Source organism: Bufo bufo, chromosome 7 (genome assembly GCF_905171765.1).
Source record: "Bufo bufo chromosome 7, aBufBuf1.1, whole genome shotgun sequence".
NCBI classification, from domain to species: Eukaryota; Metazoa; Chordata; class Amphibia; order Anura; family Bufonidae; genus Bufo; species Bufo bufo.
The window spans coordinates 185,674,071-185,689,493 of NC_053395.1; the positions used below are offsets into that span (position 1 = coordinate 185,674,071).

At 44.9% G+C, this 15,423-nt stretch overlaps 1 protein-coding gene across 1 annotated transcript in view; it reads right to left on the minus strand.

Annotated features, from left to right (window-relative positions):
- LOC121008815 (rap guanine nucleotide exchange factor 4-like) overlaps positions 1 to 15,423 on the minus strand; it is a 70,797-nt gene that overhangs the window by 12,104 nt on the left and 43,270 nt on the right. Inside the window, exon 3 of the mRNA XM_040441511.1 lies at positions 11,218 to 11,306. Within this exon, the coding sequence (XP_040297445.1) occupies positions 11,218 to 11,306 (89 nt within the window). The remainder of the gene's footprint in view (positions 1 to 11,217; positions 11,307 to 15,423) is intronic.

Here is a 15,423-nt window from a genome sequence, read left to right on the forward strand (position 1 = left end):
ATGTGTCATGTTTCGTCCTTAGCGGTTTGCCTACTCCTCTAGTGTTGGGGCTACCCTGGCTCACTAAACATAACCCCACCATTGATTGGCAAGCGAGGCAAATAAATGGTTGGAGTGACTTTTGCAGAGAGAATTGCCTCATGACATCTGTTTCTGAGGTTTCTACTAAGACTGTACCACCTTTCCTCTATGAATTTTCGGATGTCTTCTCTGAGAGTGGAGTTCAGGATTTGCCCCCGCACAGGGAGTACGATTGCCCTATTAATCTCATCCCAGGCGCCAAGCTGCCTAAATCTCGTTTATACAATCTTTCCCAACCTGAGAGGGTCGCTATGCGTGCTTATATCTCTGAGAGTCTGAGAAAAGGACACATACGACCCTCGAAGTCACCTGTTGCCGCTGGTTTTTTCTTTGTTAAGAAAAAAGATGGTTCTTTAAAGACCTTGTCTGGATTTCAGGGAGCTGAACAGTATCACTATTCGTGACCCTTATCCGCTTCCTCTGATGCCGGACCTGTTTAACCAGGTTGTTGGGGCTAAAGTCTTTTCCAAATTAGACCTAAGAGGGGCATACAACCTGGTCAGGGTCAGAGAAGGAGACGAATGGAAGACGGCTTTCAATACCCCTGAGGGCCATTTTGAGAATTTGGTTATGCCTTTTGGTTTGATGAATGCCCCAGCCGTTTTTCAGCATTTCGTGAACAGCATTTTTTATCATTTAATGGGAAAATTTGTATTAGTGTATTTGGATGACATTTTGATTTTTTCTCCTGATTTCAAGACTCATAAGGAACATTTACGTCAGGTCTTGCTCATCCTGCGGGAGAATAAATTATACGCGAAACTGGAAAAATGTGTGTTTGCGGTTCCAGAAATTAAAATTTCTGGGGTTTCTTCTCTCCGCTTCTGGTTTTCGCATGGACCCCGAGAAGGTCCGCGCTGTGCTTGAGTGGGAGCTTCCTGAGAATCAGAAGGCGCTGATGCGTTTTTTGGGCTTTGCCAATTATTACAGGAAATTTATTTTGAATTATTCCTCTGTTGTTAAACCACTCACTGATATGACCAGAAAGGGGGTAGATTTTTCTTCCTGGTCGGTAGAGGCGCGTAAGGCCTTTTCTAATATCAAGGAGAGTTTTGCTTCCGCTCCCATCCTGGTACAACCTGATATTTTGTTACCCTTCATAGTTGAGGTTGATGCTTCTGAGGTGGGGGTGGGTGCGGTCTTGTCTCAGGGTTCCTCTCCTGCCAAATGGCAACCATGTGCCTTTTTCTCAAAGAAACTCTCCTCCGCAGAGAGAAATTATGATGTGGGAGATAGGGAATTGTTGGCCATCAAGTTGGCTTTTGAGGAATGGCGCCATTGGCTAGAGGGAGCCAGACACCCTATTACCGTGTTTACTGACCATAAAAATCTGGCCTACTTGGAGTCAGCCAAGCGTCTGAACCCGAGACAGGCCAGATGGTCTTTGTTCTTTTCAAGGTTTAATTTTGTTGTCACGTTCCGCCCTGGGGTTAAGAATGTGAAGGCAGATGCCCTGTCACGTTGTTTTCCGGGAGGTGGGAATTTTGAAGACCCGGGTCCCATTTTGGCTGAAGGTGTGGTGGTCTCTGCTCTTTTTCCTGAATTGGAGGCAGAGGTGCGGGCAGCCCAGTCAGAGGCTCCTGATCTTTGTCCTCCTGGGAGGTTGTTTGTGCCTCTCGCTTTGAGACACAAGATTTTTAAGGAACACCACGATACGGTCCTTGCTGGGCACCTGGGGGCAAGAGCCACACTGGATCTCATCGCTCGGAGATTCTGGTGGCCTGCGCTTCGTAAGTCGGTTGAGGGTTTTGTGGCAGCTTGCGAGACTTGCGCTCGTGCCAAAGTCCCTTATTCACGGCCATCAGGTCCTCTCTTTCCCTTACCCATTCCTTCCCGTCCTTGGACACATCTGTCCATGGACTTCATAACAGACTTGCCTCGTTCCTCGGGGAAGACTGTGATTCTGGTGGTGGTGGACCGTTTTAGCGAAATGGTGCATTTCATCCCTTTTCCTGGTTTGCCCAATGCTAAGACGCTGGCGCATGCATTTATTGACCACATTGTCAAATTGCATGGTATTCCTTCAGACATAGTCTCTGATAGGGCCACGCAGTTTGTTTCCAGATTCTGGAAGGCTTTCTGTTCTCGCTTGGGGGTTCGGTTGTCATTCTCTTCTGCTTTCCACCCGCAGTCGAATGGCCAGACAGAGCGCGTCAATCAGAATCTGGAGACATATCTGCGCTGTTTTGTGGCGGAGAATCAGGAGGATTGGTGTTCTTTTTTGTCCCTTGCTGAGTTTGCTTTAAATAACCGTCGTCAGGAGTCCTCTGATAAGTCACTATTTTTTGGTGCATATGGGTTTCATCCGCAGTTTGGGACTTTCTCGGGAGAGGGGTCTTCTGGTTTACCTGATGAGGACAGATTCTCCTCCTCTTTGTCATCTATTTGGCAAAAGATTCAGGATAATCTAAAGAGCATGAGTGAGAGATATAAGCGTGTGGCAGATAAGAGACGTGTGCCTGGTCCGGACCTGAATGTTGGTGATCTGGTGTGGTTGTCTACCAAGAATATCAAATTGAAGGTTCCCTCCTGGAAGTTGGGTCCTAGGTTTATTGGGCCTTACAAGATCCTGTCTGTCATCAATCCTGTTGCCTACCGTCTTGATCTTCCTCAGACTTGGAAGATCCATAATGTTTTTCATAAGTCCTTATTGAAACCTTATGTTCAACCTATTGTACCCTCGCCTTTGCCTCCTCCTCCGATTATGGTTGATGGAAATCTTGAATTTCAGGTCTCTAGGATTGTGGATTCTCGTCTTGTCCGCGGTTCCCTCCAGTACCTCGTTCATTGGGAGGGTTATGGTCCTGAGGAGAGGATGTGGGTCCCAGTGACGGACATTAAGGCCACTCGTCTCATCAGGGCTTTCCATAGGTCCCATCCTGAGAAGGTGGGCCCTGAGTGTCCGGAGTCCACTCGTAGAGGGAGGGGTACTGTCACAACCAGACAGTTGAGAAGCTCTGACAGGAGCTTTCCAGATCCTCCTCCTTGAGTTTCTTTGTTTTGGTTAAGTTCCTCATCTCGTTAGTCTATCTCAGCTGTCATGCAGTTGGACTGATTGCTTCCCTTTAAGTTCCTCCCCATGATGCATTAGGTTGCGGCTTATACAACTTCCTGGAGTGTGTGTGCTTGCTGTTTCTATTTCCCAGTCCTCTGCAAGATAAGTGCTGTTCCTTTATTTGTGATTTTCTGTCTGCTGGATTTTCAGGTGACCCTGACTCCCTCCGTGTCTAGTGTAGGGAGCCGGTGGTCGTGTCCCCTCACTATTGTAGGGTCTTCAGGTATTAGATAGCCGAGGTACGTGGATATGCGCCCATCCACCTTTGGGGTGTTCGCATAGGCTGAGCAATTAGGGAGAGTGGCAGTTCTCATGTAGGGGGCTCCCTTTTGTTCCTTAGTTGTGGATCCAGTGAGTCATTGTATTGCATTGTCTTGTTTCCTGTACACCATCCGTGACACCTCCTCCCTGAAACGTCCTCTGATATCACATAATAACTACTTGAGTATGCTGGGAGTTGTAGTCCTCTCCTCTGACACCTCCTCCCTGTAATGTCTCCTGACGCTGGTATATGAATTATGCTTTCCATTCTATGTGCTGTATCGTCACCCACTGACCTGGGTATGGTGTCCTCCTTTTGGGGGTTATGAAAGCGATTACCAGAACCCATTATATTTATGGATGAACTACATGTAGGGTGGCCATTTTTCCCAGCAGATTACCGGTAATACCTGCTAGGCCAGGGATTTACCAGGCAGGTGGCAACCCTAGTGTGGACCCGGCACCCCATTGATGCGCTGTTTTCGGCAGCCTGCAATCAAAACAGTGGACGCAAAAGGCTCCATCCACTATGTGGTGGCCTTGAAGTTGCCACCATATTGCATCTAGTAACGGGGAGGTGCTGCCCCTTTATATTATTTTATCCATACTTTGAGTGTAAGAGCCGGGCTCCCTGATGTGCAGTGGAAGCCCAGCAGCCAAATATGATGTCTGTCCTCTGTTACCTGTCTTCTTGTGTCCGATGTGTAAAGGGGTCTGAATAGAGTCCAGCACCAATCAGATGTCTAGGCTCAGTCCAGGAGAGAAGACGGAAAGAGACAGTTGAGGGGAAGATGACAGTTGGGAGGAGGGTTTACATGGTGCGGTCTGGAAAGGGTTAAATAAGAGTCGCTGGTCCGGGTACTCGGTGTCGGTACCTGGACCAGTGGCTGTAAGTAACAGAACAAACATGCTCAGCCGAAGGAGGAACCCCTGCTATTGTCGGGGGACCATAAATATATGGCAGTTATCCAAACTGGAGTATATTGACCAAGTGTGTCCGGAAGGGGTTAATGGCACATTGACTGTCACTGAAGGGTTAACCCTTCAAAACACTGCCACCAACATTAGTCATAGACACCTGTGACATCACAAGCACGTGTGTCATAAGGGAAGAACCTTTGTAAAAAGGGGGTGAGCAGCCATATTTGGTGCCATACTTAATGGCCTGAGGACCTTGAGCTTGACCACCCCCGCCCACCGCACCTTGACGAAAATTGGAGGTTCTAGCAGGAAGACCATCGCCCAACGGGAGAAATGGGAGTAGGGGACATCCTCCTAGCCAACCAGATCAGCCCCACTATTTATGTGGCAGCCACATAGTGGCATTACCCTCTAAGCCCAAGGGAAGGGCAGCCCTCCAGCCATGGTTCCCTAGAGGTTTCCTCCACAGGGGGTTTTCCTCTCCTGAGTGCTGGAGGGTGACTCTCCGTGAGTCGGGGGTTTGCCATTTTTTTATATTTTAAATAAACAATTTGGCCATTTATCCCCCAATTAACGTGTTCTGTCTCTTTATTCTGTGTCTTTATTCTGTTTCTTTCATTTGCGCTCTTTGGTTTCAGGGGTGTATGCACGATTTTCTCAGGGAGGAGGTTAAAGGAGTATTCCGATCTGGGACATGTATGGCATATATCGATAGAATGTGCCATAAATGCCCTATAGGTGGGGGTCCCACCTCTGGGACCTGCTCATATCTCCAGAACAGGAATCCGAATTAAACAGAGAGCACATTGCACATGCAGGGAGTCCTCTCCATTCATTGCTATGGGAGTTCCAAAAATACCAAGCGCACTCGGCTGTTTTCGAAAGTCCCATAGCAGCGAATGGAGAACAAGCAGCACCAGTGCGGCCACCTTTCCATTCACCACTATGGGACTCCTGAAAATGTCTAAACCAGCGCTCAGCTATTTTCTGAAGTTCCATAGCGGGAATGAAGGGTGGCCGCACATGCGTGACTTGCTGTACATTTCGGGGGGCCTATCCATAAGTTTCCTCTGCTGTCTCCGTAACTGGCAGCCATAGTTTACACTGAAGCCAAAGGTGACAACAATGGTGCCCCTACAAATGCCATCCACATTGCCCCCAGAGGTGCTAGCCCAAATGCCTGTCTAACACAGCAACCACAGTGCTACCATAAGAGACAGCCATTAACAGTGCCATAGTAGTGCCAGTCAAAGCCCCAAAACAATTTTATACCTTCTTAATAACTTGCCAGGGGGTTCCAGTCAACCCTCCATACAGGGTCACGGTTTCCCCATAACAGATAAATGTCCTATAAAGCTCAGCCAGAGCCCTCTATAAGTTTCCGCCATATCCACAGATGTGCCATAAGTGACAGCCACAGTGCCATATCCTCCTCCAGAACAGTCTCTAGGGTGACCATACATCCTCTTTTTCCAGACATGTCCTCTTTCTGGGACCTAAAAAAAAAAATTGCCTAGTCGGAATTTATAAATGACCAAAAATGTCTGGGATTTTCAAGGAGGAAGTGGGTGGGGGGCGCCGCAGGGCGGGCACAATAATCTGCTACAGTGCAAGAGCTGAAGGACCTGTGATGACATCATCATGTGATCAGTGCAGACGGGGTCAGAGCTCAGAAGTGGGGAGCCTGAGAAACCATGGAAGTTGTAGTCCTTTTCTCTTATACTCCCTCTCTGAATTGTCCTCTGATATCCCATAATAACAGAATGGACATGCTGAGAGTTGTAGTCCTCTCAGGTGTCAGATTCAGATGCCTAGGGCCCACCAGTAAAATTCATTCTGGGGACCCACTACTCATATGCCTGCAAATATTACCCATTCACACAGCAGCAGACATTACAAGTTGACTGATTATAGGGGTCCCTGCAGCGACTTCAAGAAAATGGGTGCCTAGAAAAGGAGGATACTGGGTGGCCTGCCGCTGTGTCTACAAGTCATCTCAGCCACCAGATGCATCTGTAATGATAAACTCAAATAATCTATCCAGCTTTTATATGGATATAGGCTGGTTGAGATGCTGTACTCTGCCTATCTGTACGTAATGTAGGAAGTCTACTGTGCCATGTGTGCACGGGGTGGGGTACTAGAGGCTCACCTTGTTCGGGGACCACTAGGGTAGTCATCTGTATCCCCCTGATTACCTTAATGACGTATCTGAATTTAACCAGCAAATGGAAAAATACTGTTTACATGAAGATCAATTTACGCCAAGCTATCAATTCTGGTCCACTGATGAGACGTAGCAATGGTACGGTAACTGACGGTGCACCGCCATCTAGTGGTCCACAGAGGTCACTTCATCAGGCAAAAACATTAATGTGTACTTGATTACAGTGCAGGAGTGTCCATTTTTCTATACAATTGTGCCACACTTAAAGGGAAGAATATATCCTTTAATTTGTAAACCAGCCTGATGAAGGGGCCTCTGTGCTCTGAAAGCATTTAAAAGTATTACTATTATAATCAAGTATTCAACAAGATGTGGACACTCAGTCCAGCTCACTGCTCTTGTAGTTTGATTCTGTTCACACCAAACTATGGATGGTGCCCGTAATTGTAAAGTGCCTTGACGGCGAAACATGATGGTCTCCAAAGATGTATAGAGCATTTTTTTCCTTAAAATCCTGAAGTCTTTATTGAGTCATGTTAAAACCAACATTCCAACAAAAAGGTTTCAATCCAGATCACCCCTTAACGTCGTCATGTTACGGACATTTGTGTGTAAGCCCCTATGCCATGAGTAAGGGCAGCAGGAAACGGTCTGAAATATGTTGGCGTTAAGCGCACTTTCACACTTGCGGCAGAGGATTCCGGCAGGCCGTTCCGTCGCCAGAACTACCCGCCGGATCCGGCAATCCGGATGCAAACTGATGGCATTTGTCAGACGGATCCGGATCAGTCTGACAAATGCATTAAAATACTGGATCCATCTCTCTGGTGTCATCTGGAAAAACGGATCCAGTATTAATTTTTTTTGCATTTTTAAAAGTCAGTTTTGCCGGAACACTTAATGCTGGATCCGGCACTAATACACTTTAATGTAAATTAATTCCGGATCTGGCAAGTGCTCAGAATTTTTGGCCGGAGATAAAACTGCAGCATGCTGCGGTATTTTCTCAGTTCAAAAAACTTAAAAGGGACCGAACTTATGCATCCTGAACGGAATGTTCTCCATTCAGAATGTATTAGGATAAAACTGTTAAGTTTTTTTCAGGTAATGACGGAACTCAATACCGGAAAACAAAAACGCTAGTGTGAAAGGACCCTAAGAGGTGATTATCTGGATTAAACCCTTTTTTGGGGATTTTGTTTTTAAAGTGCATCTGTCAGCAGATTTGTACCTATGACACTGGCTGACCTGTTACATGTGAACTTGGCAGCTGAAGGCATCTGTGTTGGTCCCATGTTCATATGTGCCCACATTGCGGAGACAAATTATGTTTTACTATATGAAAAAGAGTCCTTAGGAGCAACGGGGGAGTTGCCATTACACATACAGGCTCTGCTCTCCACTTTGATTGACAGGTCAGGCAGTGTAAGGCCCCTTTCACACAGGCAAGTATTCCGCGCGGATGCGATGCGTGAGTTGAACGCATTGCACCCGCAATTAATCCTGACCCATTTATTTCTGCTCGGGTTGTGCACACGAGCGGTGATTTTCACGCATCACTTGTGCGTTGCGTGAAAATCGCAGCATGCTCCTCTTTGTGCGTTTTTCACATAACGCAGGCCGCATAGAAATTAATGGGGTTGCGTGAAAATCGCAAGCATCCGCAAGCAAGTGCGGATGTGGTGCGATTTTCACGCACGGTTGCTAGGAGACGATCGGGACCCGATCATTATTATTTTCCCTTATAACATGGTTATAAGGGAAAATAATAGCATTCTGAATACAGAATGCATAGTACAATAGCGCTGGAGGGGTTAAAAAAAATAGAAAATAATTAAACTCACCTTAATCCACTTGCTCGCACAGCCCGCCTTCTCGACTGTCTTCTTTTTTTGCGTGCAGGAAAAGGACCTGTGGTGACGTCACTCCGGTCATCACATGATCTTTTTTTTAAATCAAATCGTTTTTATTGTTTTTATGATATAATCATTTTCTGTAGACACTTATACATTTTACCATGGAACATACAAAAATAAAATACAAAATACAATAATAAATTGCATCTTCAGGCAAAATGCCAACTACAGCAGTAAGGAATAATCAATCATGGGTACCTGAAAGTGTATACAATATACAGCATCAATAAAAGATATATACCCAAACACTTTTTATGGCACAAAGCATATCCAATTAACGCTCTTCCCCCCCCATCCCCCCCCCCCCCCCCCCATGAAAAGGAGTAAGAAAACTTCTGTCATAATTTATAACACAATATGAGTATGAGACATCCAATCATTCCACAATTTCTCAAACTTCTGAGGACAACCTCTTTTCCGTCACATGATCTTTTACCATGGTGATGGTAATACAAGCACACTCACACCTCTCTAGCGGTTCTGCTGAACGAAAGTCAGATCTCCACAGCACCCTAGAGTGAAGTTCTGTATTTGTCGCCCTATAAGACACACCTGTCCATAAGACACACCTAGGTTTACAGGAGGAAAATAAGATAAAAATATATTTTTCATCAGACCTCAGCTCAGCACCCCAATGAGATCCCCAATTTTAATCAGACATCAGATCAGACCCTCAATGTTTATAAGATCCCCAATTAGACCTCAGATCAGACCCCCATGTTAATAAGACCCCCAATCAGACCTTAGATCATACGCCCATGTTAATAAGACCCCCATTCAGACACTCAGGTCAGACCGCCAATGTTAGGACCCCTCTTCAGACCTCAGATCAGACCCCCAATGTTAAGACCCCCACTGAGACCTCAGATCAAACCGGCATGTTAATAATACCCCTATTCAGACTCTCAGATCAGCTCCCCAATGTTAAGACCCCTAATGAGACATGAGATCAGACAAAAACAATAAATCAACTTACCTCTCCTGCTCTAGACGCTGACGCTGCTCCAGGGATATAACGATCTAATGGCTCTTTCTGCCATGCGCTGTGTTGTGACCAGACGCCGCACAGCATGAGGTCACAGAGCACAAACGTCCTCATGCTGTGCACTAGTCATAGCCCAGTGTGGAGACAAAGGAAGAAGACCAGGAAGCGGTGAGTACAGAGCCCGGGGAGCGCTGCATTCACTGCTTCCCGGTCCTCCTGTACTAATTACATGCTTACATAATGGAAGCGCTCATTAGTATTTGCCCCATAAGACGCACTGACATTTTCCTTCCACTTTGGGGGTCGGGGGGAAGGGGGTGTGTGTGTCTTATAGGGTGAAAAATACAATAAATTTTATTTACAAGAGTTACAGGAATTTTGCAGTGATAAGGCTAAAGCTAGCCTATATCCTATTATTTTTTCCTTTTTAAACATATTTTTAGGCTGAGTTCACATCACGCTTTTGCCATACGTTCAACATATATATTTTGGGGAAAAAAGGATGCAAAAGCTTAGTGCGTATACATTAAACATAAGACAAAAACATGAAGTGAACCCAGCCTTATTGCGTTTTTACAGTACAAAACTGCAATATATGAATAAAGATACACGCTTTGACATGTCTTGCATAAGTTTGTCTTGGACAAAAATAGTAAGCCTCATCTGTTGTACTCTATACGGTCAAGAGAAACCAGAGGAAAAGCAAATGTGAGCAAAAAGAGAAAGAAAGAGAGACATTAGAAAGAGGGACAACAGAAATTATTGTCGGCGATCGCCGTCATAAGGGCATAAGCAAAAACTGCCTAACAAGTAATCAATGTAACAAAATCAACTAGAACAACCAGAGCCAGCCTAGCCTCCACCTGTACAAGAGCCAGTGTGGATACTGAGTCTGGTCATTGTGCACACCCCCTTTATTAGTCTACGGAGGGGCTCCTATTATTAGATGGTCTTCCCATATTCCCAATTTGTACAGGGTGCCATTTAAACTAAGGATGGCCTTGTACAAAAGAATAGTAAGGACCCATAAAATGCAATGGGAGGCATATTACACCTTTGTACAACAGGAAGCTGTACCCAGTTGTAATATCTCTGTGTGTATGAGCCCTTACTCATATTATATATACACAAACAGGATTAGTTTCTGGTTATATTGTACTTGGGGGGACACGGGACGGAGAGGGGCCCAAGCTAAATGTTTGCACCAGAGCCTTTAGCTACGCTTCTGCTTCTTGGGAAAATTAAATAACAGAAAAGCAATGGAGGCACTTACAGTACATTTCTACCCATACTGATGCTGTAGTTGTATAAATCTGTCCAAAAAAATATATAATACAACCAGAGACAACTCAGGCTTAAAGGGGGTGTCCAAGACTGTTAATCCATCTCCATTGGGCCGGCATGGTCTCAAGGTGAAGCAAAAAAAAAAGAAAAGAAGAGATTCACGGCTTTAGATCATTCTGGGTGTTTAGATTTCATCTTCTGGTGCATGGACCTACCAGAGATGCGGCAAAATTATCAAGAGGCCAGAAGCTCTTAATAATTGTGGCAAATCATACGCCAGCGTATATAGTAATTAAGATTGGCATGAGAAGTGCCATAATAAATCTCCCCCATATCTTTTAGACAGTTTCATAAACCTCCCCCACAGTGGTTACAATTAGAGATGAGCGAACCAAAGAAATTTAGTTTTGTTTGAAGTTTTTTGAAAAATCTGGTTCCGGCACGATTCAGAGACAGAGGAAGAGAGAGACTTTTGAGAAGTTCAGAAACGAACGTACAACCAGTTCGCACCTGTTACTTACAATCTCTTAAATTCTGGATACTTTACCTGATGGCTGTTAGTTTCAGTCACTTTGACATCCAAGGAGCCTGTGAGCACCGCATACCAACTTGTACCAATGTCTCCCTGGCGATACACTGTAACCAAAGAAGAACCAGTATATTCATAACTTTTCACAATGTAACTTACTATGTTCATATAATTGGAATTTTAATAAGACTGCAATTACTCATATTACATGACAATCATAAGAACGCGTCGTAAAGATTTCTTAGGGTCATCATTTAATGGTTTTTCGTGGATTTTTATATTGATTGTCTTTCCTCAAGATAGATCAATAGGAGATCGGTGGGGGTCTGATTCCTGGCATCCCTACTGATCTGCTGTATGAAGAGGTGGCAGTGCTCCGTAAGCACTCAGGCTTCCTCCTAGGCCGTGTGACGTCACATTCATCGTTCACACGGCCTAGGTGCAGCTCAACCCCATTGAAGTGAATGGGGCTAAGCTACGATATCAAGCACAGCCGCTATCAAATGGAAAGCACGGTGCATGGTAAGCTGTGAAGCAGCCAAGGCGCTCATCGGAGATCTGGTGAGCCACGGCTTCTTTAAACAGCTGATCAGTGGAGGTGCCTGGAGTCAGACCCCCGCAGATATCATAATGATGACTTATCCTAAAGTATGAGAATCTTGGAAAACCCCTTTAATACATGTATTAAGGCTAATAAATGGTCATATAAAGTCCCAGCTTTATACACTACAATGACTAAGACATTGGCCTATGTATAGCGTTCACTGGTGCTACTATAGCATGCAGTCTACCATACTCTCAGTAGTCTACAGAGCCAGGATACAAAGAAAAATGGTCCTGATGTTTAGTCCCTCCTGTCCTGCTGACCGGCTGAGGGAGCGAGAAGATACCCTGGCAACACGAATACAAATTAGGCATCTCAGGATAGCATTCTTTCAATACCTATCACAGCAATAATATCAGTGTGACACATTTTAGGATAATATCGGTGTTTCACATTTAACACATGTAATATTGTACATTTTACCCTCCATAATACTGCTACAGAAGATGTGAGGCGTTAGCGTTGAGCTGTTTCAATCACACCTTGATCACATTTGCTAGAAAGTGCTCCGAAAAGATGTACCATCTTGCCTCATCAGAACAATGTGGAGTCCCTCCATGTCCTCCAGATTGACTCCGTTCCGATGTAGAGTCCCTCCCTATACTCTGGATTGACTAAATCCTGATGTGGAGTCCCTCCCTGCCCTCCTGATTGGCTGAGTTCTGATGTGTAGTACCTCCCTGCCCTCCTAATTGGCTGAGTTCTGATGTGTAGTACCTCCCGGCCCTCCTGATTGGCTGAGTTCTGATGTGTAGTACCTCCCTGCCCTCCTGATTGGCTGAGTTCTGATGTGTAGTCCCTTCTTTTCCTCCTGATTGGCATTGGCTGAGGGAGTCCAGCGGTGTAGACTGCACCTTACAGGGAGTGCAGAATTATTAGGCAAGTTGTATTTTTGAGGATTAATTTTATTATTGAACAACAACCATGTTCTCAATGAACACAAAAAACTCATTAATATCAAAGCTGAATATTTTTGGAAGTAGTTTTTAGTTTGTTTTTAGTTTTAGCTATTTTAGGGGGATATCTGTGTGTGCAGGTGACTATTACTGTACATAATTATTAGACAACTTAACAAAAAACAAATATATACCCATTTCAATTATTTATTTTTACCAGTGAAACCAATATAACATCTCAACATTCACAAATATACATTTCTGACATTCAAAAACACAACAAAAACAAATCAGTGACCAATATAGCCACCTTTCTTTGCAAGGACATTTAAAAGCCTGCCATCCATGGATTCTGTCAGTGTTTTGATCTGTTCACCATCAACATTGCGTGCAGCAGCAACCACAGCCTCCGAGACACTGTTCAGAGAGGTGTACTGTTTTCCCTCCTTGTAAATCTCACATTTGATGATGGACCACAGGTTCTCAATGGGGTTCAGATCAGGTGAACAAGGAGGCCATGTCATTAGATTTTCTTCTTTTATACCCTTTCTTGCCAGCCACGCTGTGGAGTACTTGGACACGTGTGATGGAGCATTGTCCTGCATGAAAATCATGTTTTTCTTGAAGGATGCAGACTTCTTCCTGTACCACTGCTTGGTAGGTGTCTTCCAGAAACTGGCAGTAGGACTGGGAGTTGAGCTTGACTCCATCCTCAACCCGAAAAGGCCCCACAAGCTCATCTTTGATGATACCAGCCCAAACCAGTACTCCACCTCCCCCATGCTGGCGTCTGAGTCGGACTGGAGCTCTCTGCCCTTTACCAATCCAGCCACGGGCCCATCCATCTGGCCCATCAAGACTCACTCTCATTTCATCAGTCCATAAAACCTTAGAAAAATCAGTCTTGAGATATTTTTTGGCCCAGTCTTGACGTTTCAGCTTGTGTGTCAGCCTTTCTTACCTTGGCCATGTCTCTGAGTATTGCACACCTTGTGCTTTTGGGCACTCCAGTGATGTTGCAGCTCTGAAATATGGCCAAACTGGTGGCAAGTGGTATCTTGGCAGCTGCACGCTTGACTTTTCTCAGTTCATGGGCAGTTATTTTGCGCCTTGGTTTTTCCACACGCTTCTTGCGACCCTGTTGACTATTTTGAATGAAACGCTTGATTGTTCGATGATCACGCTTCAGAAGCTTTGCAATTTTAAGAGTGCTGCATCCCTCTGCAAGATATCTCCCTATTTTTGACTTTTCTGAGCCTGTCAAGTCCTTCTTTTGACCCATTTTGCCAAAGGAAAGGAAGTTGCCTAATAATTATGCACACCTAATATAGGGTGTTGATGTCATTAGACCACACCCCTTCTCATTACAGAGATGCACATCACCTAATATGCTTAATTGGTAGTAGGCTTTCGAGCCTATACAGCTTGGAGTAAGACAACATGCATAAAGAGGATGATGTGGTCAAAATACTCATTTGCCTAATAATTCGGCACGCAGTGTATAGTGTTATGCCATGGTACACCGCTCGCTACAGTGTAAGTATCCTGGTATAACAGACAGTATAGCAGCACTGTTCATTAGTATACCTAGAATGTTAGCTTGCTTTGTATAAGCTATGACTGTAGTGCAATAAGTGTCAACACACAAAAAGAAACTCAATTATACCCTCAAGCTAAATCTGAAAGAAAAAATAAATAAATAAGTGAAATTGGAGGCATACAGAAGTACAACATGGAGACATATTATGGCCATGTCCATGTCTTAAAGGGAATCTGTCACCAAGATTTTGGGGTATTATCTGCAGTACTACATAACTAGTACTGCAGAGGATTTAAGGACTACTGTGCATGTCTATACGAGTCCTCTCCATGATGTTAGCATGCAGCTCTGAGAGCTGACAGCGAGGGAACGGGGGTAAGTAAGAAAATACAAAAATAGCAATCCAGACTCTTTATTTGCAGTACTACTCTTGTATATGGTGATGGACCATGTGATTGGAGCATGTGATCTGACGTCACCACAGGTCCTAGCCGGTATTTTCATCTTTTAAGAAGTAAAGAAGAGATCGGGAACTACGCGAACAAGAGGAGAAGGTGAGTTAATTTTTTAACCCTCAATTGATCACCTACTATGCATTCTGTATTCAGAATGCTAATATTTTCCCTTATAACCATGTTATAAGGGAAAATAATACAGTGAATAGACTGTCACCTAGCAACCATGCATGAAAATCGCACCGCATCCGCACTTGCTTGCGGATGCTTGCGATTTTCACGCAACCCCATTCACTTCTATGGGGCCTGCGTTGGGTGAAAAACGCTGAATATAGAGCATGCTGCGATTTTCACGCAACGCATAAGTGATGCGTGAAAATCACTGCTCATGTGCACAGCCCCATAGAAATGAATGGGTCGGTATTCAGTGCGGGTGCAATGCGTTCACCTCAAGCATGGCATCCGCGCGGAATACTCGCCCGTGTGAAAGGGGCCTTAGGCTTAGTTCACATCAGCGTTCAGCCTTTCCGTTCTCCTGCTCAGTTATAGGAGCAGGAGAACGGAAAGGACGGATTCGGCACATAACTGAGCCGAACGGAGTCTACGGACCCCATAGACTATAATGGGTCCGTTAGGTTTCCGCTCAGATGATTTTGGAGCGGAGACAAAAGTTGTGCATGCAGGACTTTTGTCTCCGCTCCAAAATCATCTTCTGAGCGGAAACCTAAC